The following is a 20,998-nucleotide window of genomic DNA, read 5'->3' as shown; positions in this document are numbered from 1 at the left end:
TTTAAATCAAAACGCCTGATTGAGATTTCAGTGGCTTTCGTATATCATTATGAACTGCCTCGGTGAAGTCCAGTGGTGTCCATGACACCTGACGCAGGGCTCGCCCTGAAAATGAGGTAGGGACACAGACCCTGGGCTCAAGGCTCCAGTTGCCCCATGGAGGCAGCCCTTGGATCAACTCACCCAACAGGCAGCATAGATGCAGCAAATTGAAGAGTGAGAGAAAAGGACAAGGCGACAAGGGTGCCCTGTTTCATTACAGTCTACGGAGCCTGCAATACTAGGGTGTGTGTACAGAGACCTGCCCACTAGTAAGCGTGACTCTATTCTTGTCCTAAGACATGATCATCTGATTGTCATTTTGCTCTGGGCAGGGGTTGAGTGCAGTTGGACGGGACATAGTCATTAAGAAACATCTCTTTCCCTACATCCTTTCATCGAGGGCGGCCATCTGACACTGTTTAGACATGATCAGCGTGCTCACCCCTCCTTCCTTCCCTTCCAGCCTTGGTGGCAGGCTCACAGGCTCCAGCCCCACCCTATGATAGGCTGATGCCAGTCACTTCTGCTCTGGTTACCTATTCTCTGTTCTCATCACTTTACATAAAGTCCCGTAGAATTTTGAGGCATCTGCACGTCTGGAAAGTCTTGGAATCTCGCAAAGTAAAAAAACGGAGCCCCTTCTCCCCGTTCTACTTTTTTCAGCCTCTCATTTAATATCCTTTCCAAAATACTGCATAGGGTACTGATCCCATACCATTACTCGCATCCTCTGGGAGCCTAAATGCCGAACTGCTCACAGGACTTGGTTTCTTGGTAATTCTGTCATCTGAAAACATTGTTTATGTAGCTGAGGTCAAAAGCTTCAAGTACTGCTTTAATGAGCTGCAATTCTGTTCATGTGACATTCTCCTCCAAACCCAATTGCCCTTTACACTGTATGAGGAAGTGTCTCTGTGTGTGTGTCTGAACGTGTGTTTGATGTGCTGACATTTCTGAATTGAAGCCACAAAGCATAACCTTTGTATGTTTGCTATTAAAACTCAAAATTCAAGGCTTAAGAAAGGGAGCTAACTTTTACTTAATATGATTTATTTAAGAATAGAATCTAGCTCCTCTAAAGTACCAAATGCTCAAGAGGATAATATTTTTTTGAATACTGGGATTTAAAATAATTCTCATAAAACCTGTACTGTTCAAATACATTGGAAAAAATATTGAGCTCTTGTCTGTGCCAGGCACTGTTTTAAGTGCCTTCCAGGCATTACCTCATTTAATTCTCACAACCCTATGAGGTAAGCGCCGTTGTCACTGTGTTGCAGATGAGGGCATGAAACTTGGAAAGGTTAGGACATTTGCTCAAGGTCCAGCAGCTTGCAGGTGGCCAAGCCAGGACTTGAACCATGGATTTTATCTGCTCAGTATCTTGGAAAGATGTTTAGAAGCACCTGGAGCCCCTTTTAATAAGGTCTGTGATAGCACTGATGGGAGCGGACCGTGATAACACCATCTAATGGTGTCTGTTACATAATAGAAAAAGACGAACTATTCTCACAGTTCAAATGAATTAAAATTTATTTTAAAATATTGCAACAAACATGTAGCATATTCACACCTTTTACAATTCACTGGCAGGATTTTTAAAAGATGCAAATCTCACTTGTTCCTTAAGGCTTTGATTTCGAGGCTGGCAAAGAGAGCAGACACTGACTAACCCCTGGAAGCAGGGCATGGCAGCAACTGAAGTGAGGCACTCAAGGCAGGCTCGTCAAGAAGTAGACGTTTTCCCACCCGGTTCTGTTTGTTCTCGTGGTTATCCAGAGAGTGTGGAGTTTGCAGAGATCATAATCAAGATATTAGGCTTCATGCGTACACTGACTAACACATAGCCAGGGGTTGTTTAGGACATGTGACCTGGAGTTTGTGTGTCTGTTTATCTCCCTTTCCAGCCATCCATGGAGAGCCTACTGAAACTGTGGATTCAGCCAGGCTCCCTTCGAAAGATGGTTCAAATTGACAGGTTCCTGGGCCAAGTGAGTTTCCTAAATCTTTTGCCAGGTGCGTGACTTTCAGCTGTCCCTTGGCAGAGGGACCAATGGTTTGATTGAAATGGTAGGCGGGAAGGTCACATGCTGAGAGAGAGCATGAATCTGTTAGGATATGTCTGGCCATAACCACTGAAATGTGACAGAGGTCAAGAATTGAAAGATACCTTAGAAGTGGAATTCAACCCCTCCATTCTATAGATGAGGAAGCAGAGGCCCAGAGATTTCCCCAAGTGACTTACACAGGGAATATGATAGAACCAGGACAAGAAAACTCGCCCTCCATTTAATGCATGAAGGACTTTATTAATAACACTATTTACAACAGTAACAATAAAATGGGTCAGGCATGTTCTATGAAATTGTTCAATTTTACTAGAAAGCAGAGCACTCTATCTAATTTATTGATCTCATGTCATCTGCACAACAACCCCAGGAAATAGATGGTATTATTACCTCCCCCATACAGGTGAGGAAACAGGCTCAGAGAGGTTAAGTAACTTGCCCGTGGTCACACAGCCAATTTAATCTGAAGTCCTATTTCTTTACCTCCGAAGCCCATACTCTTGCCTCCATGATGTTTCTTCTCTCATCTCCCAAACTCAGCTGCACAGATGTGGGATTTGAACTGCTCTTGGTCCAGTCCCACGTTTAAATACTTTCCTGGGGGATGGGCTCCGCTGAATGAATGTCCATGAAGTTTAGTTCCTTAGATTCTGCCGTCAACCCTGCCCAGGTTGTAATTCTTATCACAGTGCCCCAGAAAGCTGTTGACCAAAGGTTGGGAGAACTTCAGGAGATGAACACGTGGATCCAGGGAGACTGGGTCAAGCAGAAGGAATGTGGACAGAGAGTCAACAGAGCCAGGATTCAAACACCAGCCTTGGGACTTCCCTGGCGGTCCAGTGGTTAGGACTCGGCGCTTTCAGTGCTGTGGCTCGAGTTTAATCCCTGGTCAGGGAACTAAGATCCCGCAAACCGTGTGGCATTGCCAAAACACAAAACAAAACAGAAAACCCCCAAAAACCACCAGACTTGCTCTTCAGCAGCTGAGGAAAGACGAGCCTCCACGATCGCAGGCTCTCCAATCTCAGTCGGGCCCTTAAGCCTGCCCGGGCAAGTCCCCAAACCTTCTGTTTTCTGAAGGTCCCCCTACTAAAGTTCCAGTCCCCTTGGTCTCAACGGATAGCCCCATCTCCTAAGTCGGGGGGAAATTGAGGCCCATGGGTGGGTGGCTTTCCTGCTCCTGTATAGTCACCTTGACCTCTTTCCCTCTGTGTGTCAGCAAACAGGTGCCTCCCCCCGCCCCCCGTGAAGACTTTCCCCTTCTGCTCTGAACCCCTGTTCTCCAATGTCCTTTGCGCATCTGCTCTGGCCAGTCTGTGCCTACAGCTTCTCTATATATTAATCAAAGCTCCTATGGTTACAAATAGGAACCCAATTCAAACTGACGTAATGACTAAATTTTTTTCAAGTATTTAGCTGTGGCTGGATCCAGGGTCTCAACAGTATCAAAAGCCATCCACTTCTCTGTCTCCCTGGGATGGCTTTCCTGCCTGTTGATTTCATTCTTCATTCCCTGAAGGCTTTCTTGGGCACATAGCTACTCCAGACTTAGTACGTCCCATTATTTTTGCAATTTCTGCCGAAAAAAAGAGCTTCCTTTTCCTAAACTTCCCAGCAGCCTGGAACTCAATCTTGTTGGAAGGTATTGGGTCATATGGTCATCTCTAAAGCAATCACTGGGCCTGGGGGTTGGGGAGATGGAATGTTCTGATCGGCCAGGCCTGGGTCACCTGCCAAGTGACTGGGTCTGCCCCTATCTAAAGCGGACATCTTGCAGAGGGGAAGGAGTGGGTCCTCCAAGAAAAATAAAGCCACGGTGCCTGCAAGCCCAGCAGATATCCACTCTGACTCCATTCTGATTCATCCTTCTCACACAGAAACATGCTAAGTCTCTCATCTTAAAAATCCCTTGCCTCAAACCTGGATCCCTCCATCCTACCGCTAGGGCTCCTGCCCTATCTTCTCATACAAACAAACTTTGGAAGGAGTTCTTGCTGTCTCCACTTCATTCCTTCCATTCTTTCTACAGTTCAGTGCAATCTGGCTTCTGCCGCCACCATTCTATTGAAATTTCTCTCCTTGAGTCCGCAATGACCCCAGATTGTCTCCTCTCGTGGACTTATCTTTCTTGACCTCATCAAATTGGGCACTTTGATCTTCCTTCCTTAAGAAAAAATCTGAAAAAGTAAAAACTTCCAGCAGCATCAAAAGCTATGCAGTGAAATTAAGTACCTCCCCAGAGACCCCTAACTAGGCTCCGTGGCTCTCCTTCCCAGAGCCACTCACTGCGACCGGCTTCCTTGGGTGACCTTCTGGAGATGCTGTGTGCAGCACAGAAGTCCTCCACATCACACACAGGGATGTTAGTGCTCGTGTTCAATTCCCATGCCTGGCTCTACTCCTGCCTTCCATCTTGCAGATTGTTTTTTATTTTTTTTTTAACTTTTAGATTGGAGCATAGTTGGTTAACAATGCTGTGTTAGTTTCAGGTGTACAGGAAAGTGATTCATTTATACATATACACGTATCTATTCTTTTTCAAATTCTTCTCCCACTTAGGTTGTTACATAACATTGAGCAGAGTTCCCTGTGCTCTACAGTAGGTCCTCATTGGTTATCCATTTTAAATATAGCAGTGTGTACATGTCTATCCCAAACTCCCTGACTATCCCTCCCTGCGCCTCGCTGGTAACCGTAAGTTCCTTCTCTAAGTCTGTGAGTCTGTTTCTGTTTTGTAAATAAGCTCATTTGTATCATTGTTTTTAGATTCCGTGTAAGTGATATCATTGGGGTTTTTTTAACATCTTTATTGGAGTATAATTGCTTTACAATGGTGTGTTGGTTTCTGCTTTATAACAAAGTGAATCAGCTATTCGTATACATATGTTCCCATATCTCTTCCCTCTTGCGTCTCCCTCCCTCCCACCCTCCCTATCCTACCCCTCTAGGTGGTCACAAAGCACCGAGCTGATCTCCCTGTGCTATGAGGCTGCTTCCCACTAGCTATCTATTTCATGTTTGGTAGTGTATATATATGTCCATGCCACTCTCTCACTTTGTCACAGCTTACCCTTCCCCCTCCCCATATCCTCAAGTCCATTCTCCAGTAGGTCTGTGTCTTTATTCCTGTCTTACCCCTAGGTTCTTCATGACCTTTTTTTTTTTCTTAGATTCCATATGTATGTGTTAGCATACGGTATTTGTTTTTCTCTTTCTGACTTACTTCACTCTGTATGACAGACTCTAGTTCCATCCACCTCACTACAAATATCTCAATTTCGTTTCTTTTTATGGCTGAGTAATATTCCATCGTATATATGTGCCACATCTTCTTTATCCATTCATCCGATGATGGACACTTAGGTTGCTTCCATGTCCTGGCTCTTGTACATAGAGCTGCAATGAACAGTTAGGTACATGACTCTTCTTGAATTATGGTTTTCTCAGGGTTTTATCAGCACGTCTAAATCTACTTCATTCTTTCAGTAGCTTCCTAGTTTCCTATATGTGCGAGTTTATCTGTAGGATAAGCTCAGAGTCTCTCCCTCCTTTTCAGGCCCCTCTTCTCCCTTGTTCTTAGGGCACTGAGCTGACTGATTTTCCTCCTGTCTCCATAACCACTCCCGGCAGAGATACTGCATGAAGACTTCTGATGACAGTTGAACTTGGAGGATCAAGACATGCCCATGACCCAGAGAGGGAAAGAACAAAAGTGTATTTTTTGTTTATTTACAAGTGCAGTTCTTAAAAGCAATCACAAAGTGCCCTCCACTTAGGGTATGAAAAACAGCAGCTCAGAAGTGGTGTGTGAAACTGCTCGAAATGTCTTTACGAGGAAGTGAGGCTTGGACGGGAGAGGGGAGGTGTCCCTTTTGTGCCTGGGCCCACGTTTTCCTCACTTTCTCTAACCAGGAGCCCCAGGGCCTGGCTTCACCTTGTGGCTTCCCACATATCTTGCCAGCCTTGGTGGGAAAGATTTCGTGTTTTAAGTGTCTGTAACTTGTTAATGATAATATCCTCGTGATCTCAGAGAGACAGCAGTGAGCGGTCCTGAAGAGAAATCTTAGCTCCCTGCCCAGGAATCACACCTAGGTAGCGTGGATGAAAACCGGAAATCCTAGCTGCTGGTCCTCCAGGGGCTAGAGGCTAGAAGCAAAGTTGCCCTGGCTCTTGCCCTGTTTGGAAAATGAATTTCTCAAAGAGGCAAACACTGTAAGAACAGGTACAAAGTTTATTATCAGAGACACAGCATAACGTGTGGGAGAGCACGCAAAAAACAGCTTGTTTATTTAAGACAGAAGCGAGGCAGAGATACACACCCTGAGAGAAAGGGCGTGGGCGTCCTCCCTAATGAGGAGAAGTGCAGTGAAGAGGTGGTTAAATCATTTACATAGGGCAGTTCTTCTGGGTCTTTGCTTACCTTTGGCCAATTATCTCACTTGTTTTCCACCCCTGACCTGTCCTAGGGCCCTCCCCAATATGTGTGCACATGTTTTTTGCCAAGATGGATTCCAGCGCAGAGGCCTGTGGGAGGTTTGACAGCACCTATTACGGGGTGGCGTCCTCTCCTTCTTTGACCCCCGAGAAGCCTTCCTGTGTATGTGCCGTTGGGCAGCTGGGGAGCTGATAGATGTGGTTGTCTTATCTCCTTACTCTGGCAGAGCTCAGCCCCTGCCGCTAGCTTTGTCCTTGGAATGTCATGGGAAAACAAAGCTCCGGTTTACTCTGCTGGACAAACTCCGGCTCTCCAGCCCAGGGGCCCATCTACCTCCTACCTCGCTAGGATAGGTTGGGTGTGGCAGGGCCTGTAGGATCCCTCGGTTGCCAGGGTACAGCCACGCGCATCAGATTGGCTCATTGGACAGGACTGGGTAAGTCCTCACTCAACAGCGGCTACAGCTACCGTGTCAGAGATTTTATGTGCATTTTGTCAAATCAACCTCACCGCATCCTGCGAGACAGATCCATTTGACATAACAGGAAACCTGGCTTAGGGAATTTAGCTAACCTGCTTACCATTTATCTGGCTGGGGATGGGTGGTGCTGAGATTGGTACCAGGTCAGCTTTTTTTTTTTTTTTTTTTGTGGTACGCGGGCCTCTCACCACTGTGGCCTCTCCGGTTGGCACACGCAGGCTCAGCGGCCACGGCTCACGGGCCCAGCCGCTCCGCGGCATGTGGGATCCTCCCGGACCGGGGCACGAACCCTCGTCCCCTGCATCGGCAGGCGGACTCTCAACCACTGCGCCACCAGGGAAGCCGCCCAAGTCAGCTTTCAAGTCCATACCACATGATCGGATACAGTCTGTAAGGCAGTGAGATGTCGCTGTTGCCCCGTGGCCTTTGGAATCAAGCAAAGCGGGCTCTGAATCGTGGTTCTCCTCCTTTACCTTGTAGGATCCTGACCAAATTGTTAACTTTTCACATTTTCTGCTAAGTGGAGATAATCCTTTTCCTGCCTATCTTACCAACTTGTGAGAATCAAAGCTATAAAAACACAAGCAAGTAAAAGCGTTCATTACTATTTGAGGGCAGCTTATTCGAAGCCAGCAACATGGTTTAGGATGAAGGTGAAGAACAGATACGAACAATATGATACTTTGTTGACATGGGGAAAAGTTTAGAGTATATTTCATGTCGTTTTTTAAAAAGCAGGCTAAAGAATAAAGTGATGAGTCTACAGGTTTTAGAGTAAAAAGCATCCGTCTGACAATTCTTCCAGCCATCCAGGACACAGACCAAAATGTTAACATAATAAAGGTACTGGGGTGGGGGAATTACAAAGGGTTTTGTTGTTTCTTTTTCGTGGTGCTTGGGAACAAGTTATTTGTTTCTGCATAAACGGATCAGTTGTCAGATCTTGGATCAAATCCTAGTCAGTTACTTAAGCTCTAAATCTATTCCTCATTGTAGAGCAGACTTCATAGAACTGTTGGATTAAATGAGATCATGCTTGTAAAGCACTTATACAGTATTTGGCTAATAATAAGCACTTAATATATGCTACTATTCATCCCTTTGACAACACTGAGTGCCTACTCTGTACTGGGACCTGGAAATTGAGGGGTGGGCAAATCCGATGTGGCTTCAGCTCTCATAGAGCTTACAGTCTAGATGGGAATATAGACAATACAGATACGCAAAGAAATAAACATGTAATCGTAGATTGGGATATTCACGTATTTTATTTCCTGTGGAAGAAATGAACAGATTGCTCTGAGAGAGTAACAGGAGGAGAAAGGGTGAATCTGCTTTACTTGGAGGCGATCCAGAGGCTCACCTCACCTTCTCTGAGGAGGTAGCATTTAACCTGAGATCTGGAAGAAAAGAAAACATTGCGTGTTGTTTTTAAATGAAGATCTTTTTAAAAATGAAACTTGCTATCAAGCGCAAAAGGCCCCCTCTCTTGCCAGCTTCCTCCTTAATAGACACAGAGATCAAATATTCCTGATTGTAAGGGACCTTCATTGTTAGGAAAGGAGGCTTTAATCTTTCCTGCTTTGCCAAAGCCCAGACCATGCAGAATATTGTCTGACTCTGCTCCAGAAAAACACCTTGGTCCACGGACAACTTTTAAAAATGATCAAATGCGTGTGCCTGACATGGCTGGCTGCTTCTGCCTGGGTGGGTCCTTCCTGCGTTCTCCTGCTGCATAGAACCATAGGCATAAAAAGGATCCCGAATTTCACTGAATTTGCACATTAAAAACAGAGAGAGAGAGAGAGAGAGAGAGAGAGAGAGAGACTCCCTTGTCTTTTAGTCAGACCATATCGCTTGGGTATCTTTTCATTGTGACCTTGTCTCGGTTCGTTGTGACCTAGTCTCTGGTGTCTTGATGGAGGCTGGGTAGGAATCTCCCCTGTGCCATTGGCCTCATGTTATCAAACTTGATTAAGCAGTGAGAAGTATGGGGTGGACCTTTACCTCTTCTCCAGCATCTTGCTCTGTCCCTGACCTCTTTTCACCTCCATTTCTTCCCTGGGCTCTTCCTTTCCCTCCTCCAAAGAAGCAGTGTCTTTCTTTCCGGTCCCACTCAACTTAGATGTCATCTCCTCGGAAAGTCTCCCTGGCCCTTCTCGCGTTGCTCACCTCTGTACTCAATGGCAGCACTTGTCACGTGGCACCATGCCATGGCCTGTGTGTGCACCTGTCTCCTCTGCTAGACTATAAGCTCAACGATGGCAAGGACAGGGTCTGTCTCATGTGTCATCATATTTTTGGTGCCCAGCACACCGATGGACAGAAGATGCCCATTTAGATAACCTAAATATTAGCCTTTGTCATCATCCCCAAATCCACACTAGGGCAGCCATTTGGGAGATCTTAGAGTTTTTAACTAAGATGAAGTGCATTAAACAGCGCCAGGCAGATTTCGGCAATTTGGCTACATCTTCCCATTCCCTTTATTTCTATTTTCCCCCTTTCCTCCACTGTAATAGCTCCCTCATTTAAAATAGCTTTTGTAGTTTTTGTCCTTATTATACACAAAATAATACTACTTGACTATTATTTAAATTTTCAAAAACACAATAAGCATAAAAGATAGAAAAATCAAACAATCTGTAACTCTCCCAATCTGTAGAAGCACGTGTATAATGTGCCTGCAGGTACCACGCACACCTTTATGTCTGTAATTTATAGAATGGGAACATATCGTGCACACTGTCATTAATTATATATAACTGTTATTTAATATTCTTCTACATCTTATTTTAATTTTTAAAAGCATTTTGCATGGCAATACATAAAATAGATGGATCATTATTTATTTAACTCTTCCCTGTTGGCCGAGAGTTGATTTAAAAATTTTTTTTTTCCCTCTAACAATTCTTTGATGAACATCCTATATCTTGATGGGATAAACCCAGGGGTATAGATAGAGCAGGAGTCCAGGAAAAGCTCCTGGAGGAAGTGTCTGGAGACAGAGAAGGACGCGTAGACAATGATGGGGAACAGGGTGGGAGGCAAGTGTTCCCGGCAGAAGAGACAGCCTGTGCTAAGGCTCGGAGGTGAGCGTGCATGAGGGTTCTAGGAGCTGGGAGGATGTCAGGACAGCTGGTGGGTGTGTTGTGGTGGGAGGAGCTGGGCTGCGGGACCGTGGGCAGCGAAGAGGCTGTTGACCAGGTGACCAGGGCCGAGTCCTAAACAGCCTGTAAGCCATGCTGAGGAGTGTGGCTTCGGGCAGTGGGACGCCATCGCAGACTAGAGCAGGGAAGTGACATATCCAGGTTGGCGTCTCTGAAGGCTCCCTGTGGTTGCTGTGACCGAGCCAACTCCACATTAGACAGCTAGACTTGGAGGTGTTATTAGCACAATGAAACAGAAATTAGAAAGAAGAGAAGAAAAGGAAAAGAAGAGCTCACATGTAACGGCTCACAGATAAGCTTTTCAAACGGTCTTGTCTCTTGACATTCGGGGGCACAAGGAAACAAGTCAGAATCCTCACTCCCCTCTCCAACCCGGGAAGAGGTTCCCTGTGATTTTAAATAACCTAGTTGGCTTTGGCCCCCATTCCTGTTCCAGGAGCCCCAGTGATGACAAGGGGGTTGGATTTTCTTCTCGCCACTGAGTGAGGGTGAAGCATCCACCCAAGACAGCCAGAGAAGCAGGTGTGGTCCACGCTGCGTTTGCAATTAGATCCCAGCCGCTGAGCTGCCCCTTCTCCAAGGACACAGCGGGCGCAGAGCTGATCAGGGCCGTGCCTCCCAAGGGCTGACGTCTCCATTTAGGGAGCGCTCCTGAAGCTAATGGGCAGTGACAGCTCCATTTGAAAAACACGGAAACACTTAGGGAGGCTGTGATCTGCCAGCCTCGTAAGCTGCTTATTAGCAAGGAAATCACGCTCCCGCTGTATTGTGCCCCCTTGGTTAACCCCTGTTCCTGCATCTCCTCTCTGCTATCTCACTTAAAGATTTCATTGTTCTCCAGGCAGTGGGGGGAGTGATGGGAGAGGAGGCTGCGGAGCTTCCAGAAGCTGTTTCTCTGTCTCCCATCACAGCCTCTGGGGAGGCCCCAGCAGAGCAACAGCCTTCTGTTGTGGATAGGAAATGGATGGTTTTTAAAGAAAAATGGCCCCTGAAGACTCTCTGTGTCTCAGCTAACAGGCTTCCTGCACTGGCTGGCTGAGGTCCCAACACCCAGAAACACCCGCCGGGCTGCCTCGTAACACGCCTTCCCACTCCTCCATCCCTGCCACAAATACCTCTTTGTTTTTTCCAGCTCCATCCCTTCTGCTCCACCCTCTTTTCCACAGCCCCATCCACCATCTCTCTCCTCTGGATGATCGCCACCATCTTCTACCCTCCCCGCCGCCTCTGCCATCAGTCTAGCGCTGCTTCCTTTTCAGTCCCCACACCGCAGCAAGGGGACTCCCTCCTTGACCCTTGACTCCTCCACTGGACTCTCCAATTTATCATGAATGAAACCAAGTGCTCCATGTCTTCCAACAAACATGCTTTACCCCTCGTGTCCCCCACTCACCAAGTAACTCAGACCACAAGCCCTCTCATACCCCATGTCCGATCCATCAGCAAATCATGTCAACTCTAAATTCAAAGTAGACCCCCCACAAACAAATGCATCTTCCAATCTCCCCCAGTCATCTTCCTCCAGGCCACCATCATCTCTTGCCTGGATTATGCGACAGCCTCCTGACTGGTCTCACTTTTTCCACCTTTTCCCCTCGTCCACCCATCGGTCTATTTTGGACACAGCCCCAATGATGCTGCTTAAATGTAAGTCAGAATTGTCCCCAGGGCACAAAAGAGGAAACTGAGACTTGAAGGGACTTGGCTGGAGTTGCACAACTAGCGGTCAGTGATGGCAGAATTCGAACCCATGTCTGCAGATGCGTGGGCTTCCTTCTCTCCCAATAGGAAGGGGGCAGGAGCTGAGGCTCTCTGAGAACTCGGTCTCCTGAGCACATATCCAATACCTCTGCTTCCCTTGATCGTAAGCTTGAAAGAGGAGCTTGTACTGCTTGGCTTTGCAGCTTATCTTCCCTCTTCCAAGGACTGAAGTTCGGCGGCAGCCCTGCATTTTCTCATCAGTCTCCTCCCAATTACCAAATGCCATGGCCCATTTTCAGTAACTTTCTTGCTTGACCTCTTGGAGATATTTCAGCTGTAACAGTGCCCTCTCCTTGGATTCCTCTCCATCCTCAGCTTGTCTGCTGCAGCTCTCTCCTGATTCTCTTCTTACCGCTTTAAGTGTTAGGGGCAATATTCCCTTTGGCAAATGACAATCAGATACCTACCTCACAGGGTGGTTATGTGAATTAAAAAGCTAATGTATGCCACACACTTAGCAAATGTCAGTTGTCTAGAAAGTGCTCAGTGGTTTTAATTACTATTGTTATTATCTTTTTTTCTACCCTCCATAGTCTGTCCTTTAAAAAACTTTTTCAAGCCCTCTCTCCTGAGCTCCAGAACCCATACTTCTGACTCCCCCAGATCATCTCCGAGAATCTCAGTGGCCCCTCAAAGTCATCATGTCCAAAACAGAAATAGTCATCTTTCTGAATTCTCCCGCATTCTTTGTCTTGGTGATTGATATAAGCATATTCTCTGTCATTCAAAGCAGAGACCTCATGATCCCCATCCTTGGCTTCTCCCCCCTGCCCCCCACCCCTACCCCACTCCATGCGGTCAGTCACCAGCTAACGACCATTCTTGCAACATGGCGCCGGGAGATTGGCTCTGACATCAGACAGAAGTGGCTCACGTGGCAGCTCTCCTGTTCATTAGCAGCGGGACCCTGAACAAATTACATCACCTCCTTGGCCTCAGTCTCCTTATCTGTACAATAGGGATGACAGTAATACCCACTTCATAGGATCATTGGGAGGATGAAATAAGATACTACAAGGAAAGAGCATTCCAGGGTGCCTGGAACATAGCAAATGCATAATAAATATTAACTGTCATAATTATTATTATTACTACTGCTGCTACTATGCTATTGGGCTGTGGTTGCCTCCTGTGGTTGCTGAAACACTTAGAGATTTCATGTAAACGGGTTTGCTGGTGAAGAACAAAGAAGGCCAGATTTACTGACTCATCGCTTCTCGTTAGATGAGAACTGGCGTGTGCACGTGTGTGCACTCACGCATGAGTGTACACATGTACATACACACACATATGTCATCACTCTGCCTCAGACCAGGACCTTTCATAGAGAAGGACAGCAGGATGAGTGAGAAATGACGATGGTTTTCCCTCTAGAGCCGGATTGCCTCACCAAAGCACTGGGTTGGGTTTCATCCCACACCCTTTGTTCACACCTGGAGGGAGAATGGCTGAGTTTACCTCCTGGCACCTTGTAATTAAGGGTCGGTGACATCACGCCTGGTGGTTGCCCAGCCATTGCAGGCACCAAATCCAGGTCTTGATCTCTTTCTCCATTGACTGGAGTTTGTAACAAACTCCTGTATCTGTGGAGCTAGAAAACATCTCCAGAGATGACTGAGAGCCAGAGGACAGTGCTTTGAGGGACCTGCTGCTTAGTATTGGGATCTCCAAGGTGATGTATAAATGTGCCATTACTTTGCATCTTGTGCCCAAGAAATATCTCAGTCACCTTAATCACATCTCCTTCAAAATGAACTTGGCTGACTCCTTGGGGTGGGGTTGGGAGAACATGCCACATGCCACCAGCCCCACCATCCCATGCCTTTGCCATCCAGCTCCTGACTGCCCAGAAGGATACCAGAGGCAGCTCACGAGCTACAGGAACTGAAGGTTGGGAGCCCAGCGTCATGTGCCAATCAACGGTCGTGAAAATTTTGCATTTTATGTTGCTCTCATTTCTGATCATCAAAACAACCTCTCTGAGGTAGTGAAAGGGAAGGGTTTGGAGAAAACCTCACCCAGTTTTATTTCGTTCTGTTTTGTTTTGGTTGTTTTTTTTTTTTTCCACCCACCACAAATTCTTCTCTTCCCCTCTCATAGTGTGGGCGAAATGCTGAAAACTTCGACCGATTTTTCACCCGCCATCCACCAGTCCTAACACCTCCTGACCAGGAAGTCATCAGGAATATTGACCAATCAGAATTCGAAGGATTTTCCTTTGTTAACTCTGAATTTTTAAAACCTGAAGTCAAGAGCTAAGTAGATGTGTAGATTTCCGTCCTTCATTTCATTCAAGCTCAACGGCTATTGTGGTGACATTTTTTTTTTTAATTGCAAAATTGCATCCATGTTTTATTTGCTGATGAAACTAGAGTGACCATGTTTCAGGACCCAAATGTCCTCAGGTAGTTTGGAGCATCTCTGTGAGATGGGATTATGCAGATGGCATGTTGAAAATGTGGCTGCATAATTAGCACATTATCAAAGTTCTTTTAGCACTTATTTTCCCCAGCACGTCAGCGAAGTAGATCCAGTGGGGACAGAACATGCCTGCTTTCTTTCCTTTTTTCCTGCGCTGCCATTTTCACACATTTTCCAATCCCAACCATCCAATCTAGATTTTTCCTGCCGAACGAGTGGATAATCGGATGCTAGCAGTATTCTTCCACTTCTGGACTTGGAGCTTGGCTTGTATCCATGTAGGTGGTTGCTTTGACTTAGAGGGAGTTTCCTCCATTCTGCCTGGTTTGGAGGCACTGGGAGCTTTGAAAAGAACATGCTGAAAATAAAATTTTATTTGTTATTTTTTAAAACGCGAAGTTCAGAAGATTATCTAAGCCCTTTTAAAATTCTAAGAGTGTGCCTTGAAACAGTTTCAATCTAAGGGCACTTCAAGGAGTCATAAGGCAACCACCTTGGGTGCTGCCTCAACGCTGTAAGCTCTGATTCCCTGTGTCCCCAATCACCTTCATCCCCAAACTACTTGAAAAGGACATTTGGACCCACTCCCTGAAAAGACATGGTCACTTTAGCAAGGTCCTGAAGGGCCATGGTTTTACATTACATTTCAAAGTTTATTTGCTTTGGGGTTTTATTTCCGTTGTTGTCCAAATGCAAAAAAAAAAAAAAAAAATTACTCTTGTTACACATGCTTTGAAATACGTGTCCAAATGTTATTAACCACAATGACCTGCTTTGATTCACCAAGAAGATGGCTCTGGAGCCTGGCAGACCCGTGCCTGCGTGGATGGGGTTTGTCTAGGTTTGTTGCTGGCTTTGGAAAGCTAATTAAGTGCTCCAAGAAAGACCATTCGTGAAAGCATAGACAGTTGTATTCCTCACTTTGATGTTGTTTTGCAAGATGTTTGTGGAAATGTTCGTACCTGGATGTCTGTTATGTGCCATTTTTCTTCTAGCATCGAGATACAATAAAAAAAAAAAAAAAGCAAGGAAGAAGAAATACTATTTCAAGGAAAATGGCTCTCTTTGAAAACCATGGACCCAAACTACAAAATGGGGCCTCCTGAGGCTTCACGACAGAAAAAAACTAAACCCAGAACTTAACCTTGGTCCCAGTGTTTAGCCGGTCAGAGAGGCTGGGACTGTGGACCATTCAGGGACTCCTGGGGGCCTGTGATGGGGTGAGGTGAGCTGGCAAGGGGGGCCTCCAGCAATATCGGAGCTCAAGGCCCACATTCCCACCAGAGGCAAGTTTAGGGTCCAGCTAGGAGCCGGGCTGGGGCTCTTGATTTTCTTGTCAAAATTGCTACTCCTCCCAGCTCACACTCAACCTTTCTAGCAAGTAGGTTTATGAGCCCCCAGAAGCCCAAGGAAACCCCTTGGGTGGAAGAAATCCCATTTCCATCTGAGCAGATGAGGACAGCAGGTGGTCCCCCATCCCTGCCCCCTGTCCCCTGCTGTCCTCAGGCAGCCCTAAAGACAACTCTTGTCACAAGTCCAGTGATTTCTGGAAGTGCCAGGGCTTCTAAGAGACCATCAAGGGAACTTGAAAAACTTGACAAATGTCCTTGAAGTGAGACTTCTCATCTTTAAAAAAACCATGATTTGATCTCCACTTCAGCAAAGCCCCCTGCGGTTCACTGCTTCTGCCCGCTCTCATCTCCCTGCTGTGGGCTTTGGGACCAGCCCTGCTGCCGCCGTGGTGGTAGCAATCTGGACGTCAGGGGAAGCATACATGAAGTCCTGGCTGACAAGCTCAGGTGGCCAGAGAAGGAGGGAAATCGGGGCACAACCTCATTTTATTGTTGGGAAACCAGCATCTGGAGGGAGGAAGTGACTTGCCCAATGTCAGCCAGCTGGGATGCAAACCCAGTTTCCTCATTCTCGGTGCGGGCCTCTTTCTGCTCTGTGACTACCATCTCTGAGCTGTGCCCACCAACAGACAAGTTATTTGAGGTCCTTCACCTGGCTGTTGGGTCACCAGTCCTCTCCTTGGATATGCTCTCAGGAAGATTAAAAATGATGGAGAAACATTGGCCCATCAATAAAAGACTACAGACAACTTTAGAGAACAATGTAGGATGGATGGATGGATCGATAGAACTAGATAGATAGATAGAGATAAATAGAATATACTCTGTGTGTGTGTGTGTGTGTGTATACACACACACACACACTGCACTCTACATTTTCCAAATTGCTGCCATTATTTTACAAAAGTTTAATAGTTTGCAGAAATAGGGACTCGAGCCAAAGTCTCTGTTCCCCTAACACACCGAGCTGAGGGTTGGTCAGGGAAGCCTTCTGTGAAAGAGAGGGATCATTAGTCAGAATTCCTGCAGTTGCCTTTTCTATCAACATTTCAATTGCAGAGGAGACTGAGAAACAGAGCTTTCGACATGTGTAATCCCAAGGGAATACTTTGCAAAGGTATCCAAGAAGGAAGATTTTGAATTTATTTTTGCGACCGTCCATGTATTCCACCCTCCATTCATTCACCCAACCAGCATTTATTGAGCACCGGCTCTGTGCCAGGCTCTATTGTGGGTGCCAGGAGCGTGGTGGGGAACCATGAAGATGCAGTCCAAGAAGGCAGTCATTAAACAAGTAATTAAAAGCATGATGTAATCTAGAGATAACTAGTCTCCGGGTTGATCAGGGAAGGCTTCTTTTAAGAAAGAAGAAGTCATCAAAAGTCTATGGGGCTCTGCTTTCTCTCTGGGGATCACATTTGAGGCTACAGGAGGAGATGCAGCAGTGCTCTCTTGACCCAGATTTGTGGGACAATCATATAGTGCAATGGTGGGGAAAGAGAGGCAGGAGGGTAACTGGGGTGAGTTTCCCTCCAGAAGACCAAAGGCACAGTCTCCATACTTGAACAGCTCACAGAATCACCAAGAGTGGAGCAGAGACGCCTGTATGGAGAGAGGGAACTGGTTTCAGAGCTCAGTTCTGAGTCCTGAATCTCACCTTTGGGGTTCATCACTCAGATTCCTGCAGGCATTACCTTTTCTGGCCCTCAGGGAGACACCGCCCCTGGCTTAACACCACCTGGTTCTTCTAGATGAGACAGGCTGATATTTTCCAAAAGAACTTAAATCAGAGGAGAAGTTTTTAAAAAGAGACTAAAAAGATAATCCAAAGGAACCAGAGCACAGTCCAGGTCAGCCATGGCTAGTTGCCTACCAGGATCTTAGAATCCCTCTTTTCATTACTTGGACTTCTCACTAACCTGCTTCTCTTCTAAGAAAGCACAGGGCCATGGTCACAGTGACCTTCTTGGGGAATTAATAGGAAGCCAGTGGAATCAGTAACCCTCCTTGAAGGAGTGAAACTATTCTCATGTGGCTTCAGATACTATCAACCCAGAAAGGAATTGTCCCAACGGAGAGGCCCATTCTTTCCCAATTGCTAGGGTAGAATTCAGGGATATTTTCTATGAGGATCTGCCCATAATGGCCAGTCCTGTTTACACCATGTGAACGATGGAAGCATGAGTCATCACCAGAACAACACATGGGGAAGGGCCTTCAATACTGGGGCTGGTGGGAAAGGAACCTCTTCTGGATGCCCACAGGCAGGGAAGGCCACGGCGGGGGGACCTGAAAGGAGACAGCTGCCTGCTTCTAGCCCCAGATATACCCAGGGCCCACACCCAGCCCTGGAGCTCTCAGATCTCGAAGGAACTTAACACAGTTCTGTCCATATTGGGGCTCACAATGGACAGGGGCCCATGTGAGAGACCCGTAGGATCAATGGGAACAAATTCCATTGTTTTGCTATAGAGTATGATCTCTAGCCCCGGGGGCAACTGTAAGTTGGAGAAAGCAAAGAGGCTCATCTTTCATAAAGTCTTCATTCATTGACTCATTCATTCAACAAATAATTGTGGAAGGCCTGCCATGTGCCAAGTCTTGGCACTGGAAATACACAGACAAGGACCTTGCCCTCCTGGAAAGAGGCAATAAATAATAACGACAGTTCCTGACAGCAGCAAGTGCAACGAAGACAATTAAAAAGATGCTAACGTATGACTTGTGGGGTCCAGAGAGGGATGCACAGGCAATATTAAAGGAAAAGACGGCGTGGAATTCAAGCTTTTCTCTGAACACAGCAAATAACACATTCAGTGCCTGGGACAACACAAGACAGGCTGACAGCAGGCAGGACCAGACAAAGCAGAATAGGTGGGGCATGGTAAGAGACGGTCCACTGTCCAGAAAACAGCTCCAGCGGCATCTTCAGCCCACTCCCCTCTGGCCACACTTACTGAAGTGCATTCTTCATGTCCCCCTCACCCCTACACCCCTACATATACACCAAAAGAGCAATTGGAGCACTTCTTAGGGACATTTTACCTGTCTCAGGGGAGCAACCAAAAAGAAGGCATTCTTGCGAGAAGTATTTTGCAAAGGGAAATGAATCCAGTAATGAGAAATCCTTGTCAGTCAGTACCCTTTAGGGGTTAAACCTAAAGCATGGATGGCCATTGACCAAATTCTAGCAAATCAGTCAATCTTCACCGACCCTTCCCTCTTTACAATCTGACACCACTCTGCCTTCAGCCAGGTAACCTGCCCGGTACCTGTGAAACCCATACGTTATCCTTGGTTGTCCTGCAATAAACCAGCCATCAAGCTTTCCCCCCAGTCAGAGAGGCTGAGATTAAGCAGAATTAGGTGCGATGTGGTTGGGTGAAAATCACTACCCCACTGTGCAATCTTGGGCAAGTCACTTTACTTTCCTGTGCCTCAGTTTTCTCATATGTCAGAGCACCAGGGGCGAGGACCTCTACCTGCCCCTAGATGTGTGGTAAGGATGGGAAGATCATAGGCTGATAGGGACCCTGAAGAGGTGAGAGCATCACCCAGATGTGAGATCTTGTTATGAGCCCACGCTCTGACATTCCCTGGTGAAACTTGCCCCAAACTGCAGTTAGTAAACTGGGATTGATGCCCACCCCCCCCAAAAAAAAGAAAATGCCAGACTAACTAGGAGAATAGAATGTTTTAAAGCTGCCCTTCCAGACTAGGAGTTTGTTGACTAGATACATTGCTGTAAACATCCTTGGAAGAAACTCTGGCTGTTGAAGACCCAAATTCTAGTCTGTGGGCGGATTTCAGAGCATCCCTTCGAAGCCTAGATCGCACCAGGGAATGTGGGGTGGATAGTGATCTGTTCCTTTCATTGAGCAGTGATCTGATGTCCCCATTTTGCCGCTCTGCCTTCTGGGGAGCTGAGTGGTCATGTGGCTCTGCTCCTCTTTAAAGAAAGAAGCCTCCTAGCCACAGGGGGCGCTCTTGGATCATGTCCTCCTGGACTCTCTACTGCATGACTAATTCTGTGACATCATACCTGGTCAGAGGAAGTTTCCAACTCAATTCATCTCAAAGCCAAGGAAAACAACACACACACACACACACACACACACACACACACACACACACACACACACACACACACACCCCTCACTTTCTGGCAATCCTTAAAGAAAGTCAAGGTCTCATTTCCTTTCTTAGAAAATTTCCACCAAGTTTTCTCTCCTGAAGCCAACATACAATGTGAAAGCTAGGGGATAGTATTGCAATGCCGCTGCTAAACCCTGTCAGCACAGGGCTCCTCCTGACTCTGCCCATGAGACGTCATCAGCTTCCCAGTAACTGGCACGTCTTGGTCACGTTTCCTTCTTCTTATGCTGTGTTAATGTGTTTGCTTTCCATTTGGCAGAGAGACAAGCGAGACGCCTCCAATTTCGACAAAGAGTTCACCAGACAGCCTGTGGAACTCACGCCTACTGATAAACTCTTCATCATGAACTTGGACCAAAATGAATTTGCTGGCTTCTCCTATACTAACCCAGAGTTTGTCATTAATGTGTAGGTGAATGCAAACTCCATTGTAAGCCTGGAGTACAAGACTTCAGGGCGAGTGTATGTATCTATTCTAGTCTTCCAGGATTCATGGTGCATATGCTGGCATTCCACACGTGGAGAGCTTGTCCTAGAGGGCTTTTCTTTGTATGTGTAGCTTGCTAGTTTGTTTTCTACATCTGAAAATGTTTAGTTTAGAGTAAGCGCTTTATCCAGTTGTAGAGGTACAATTTTCCAAACTGCCAGAAACTCATCAAATGAACAGACGATATCAGAACTACTATGTCTGATACCAAAATGCTTCAGCATTTGTAATTTTTAAAGTCAGAAGCTAATGTTCATGGTAAAAGTTTTTACAGTTATTCTATGATATCCCCCTTGAATGCTAAGCATGACTGGTATTTTTAAATTGTGAGTAAGCTTTGCAGTTACTGTGAACTCTTGTCTCTTGGAGGAAATTTTTTGTTTAAGAATTGATATGATTAAACTGAGTTAATATATGCAAACTCTTGTTTACATGTCTGCTTTTTTTTTTTTTTTTTCCGGTACGCAGGCCTCTCACCGTTGAGGCCTCTACCGCTGCGGAGCACAGGCTCCGGACGCGCAGGCTCAGCGACCACGGCTCACGGGCCCAGCCGCTCCGTGGCATGTGGGATCTTCCCGGACCGGGGCACGAACCCGTGTCCCCTGCATCGGCAGGTGGACTCTCA

The 20,998-nt window shown here is 46.4% G+C and overlaps 1 protein-coding gene across 3 annotated transcripts in view; it reads left to right on the top strand.

The window, feature by feature from the left end:
- Positions 1–20,794, top strand: part of PRKCB (protein kinase C beta) — a 310,170-nt gene extending 289,376 nt beyond the window's left edge. The window contains exon 17 of one of the 3 annotated variants that reach the window (XM_030871519.2): positions 20,146–20,794. In XM_030871519.2, coding sequence (XP_030727379.1) covers positions 20,146–20,298 — 153 coding nt within the window. In that variant the 3' untranslated portion in view covers positions 20,299–20,794. Of the gene's footprint in view, positions 1–13,793; positions 14,023–14,058; positions 14,247–20,145 lie in introns of those variants that run through there. The other 2 variants (XM_030871518.2, XM_060285527.1) reach the window with 2 other exon arrangements.
- Positions 20,795–20,998: the final 204 nt, after the last annotated feature.

The sequence above is a fragment of the Globicephala melas genome, chromosome 15, assembly GCF_963455315.2.
Source record: "Globicephala melas chromosome 15, mGloMel1.2, whole genome shotgun sequence".
Taxonomy (NCBI): domain Eukaryota; kingdom Metazoa; phylum Chordata; class Mammalia; order Artiodactyla; family Delphinidae; genus Globicephala; species Globicephala melas.
This window is presented reverse-complemented; position numbering and strand designations above follow the sequence as displayed.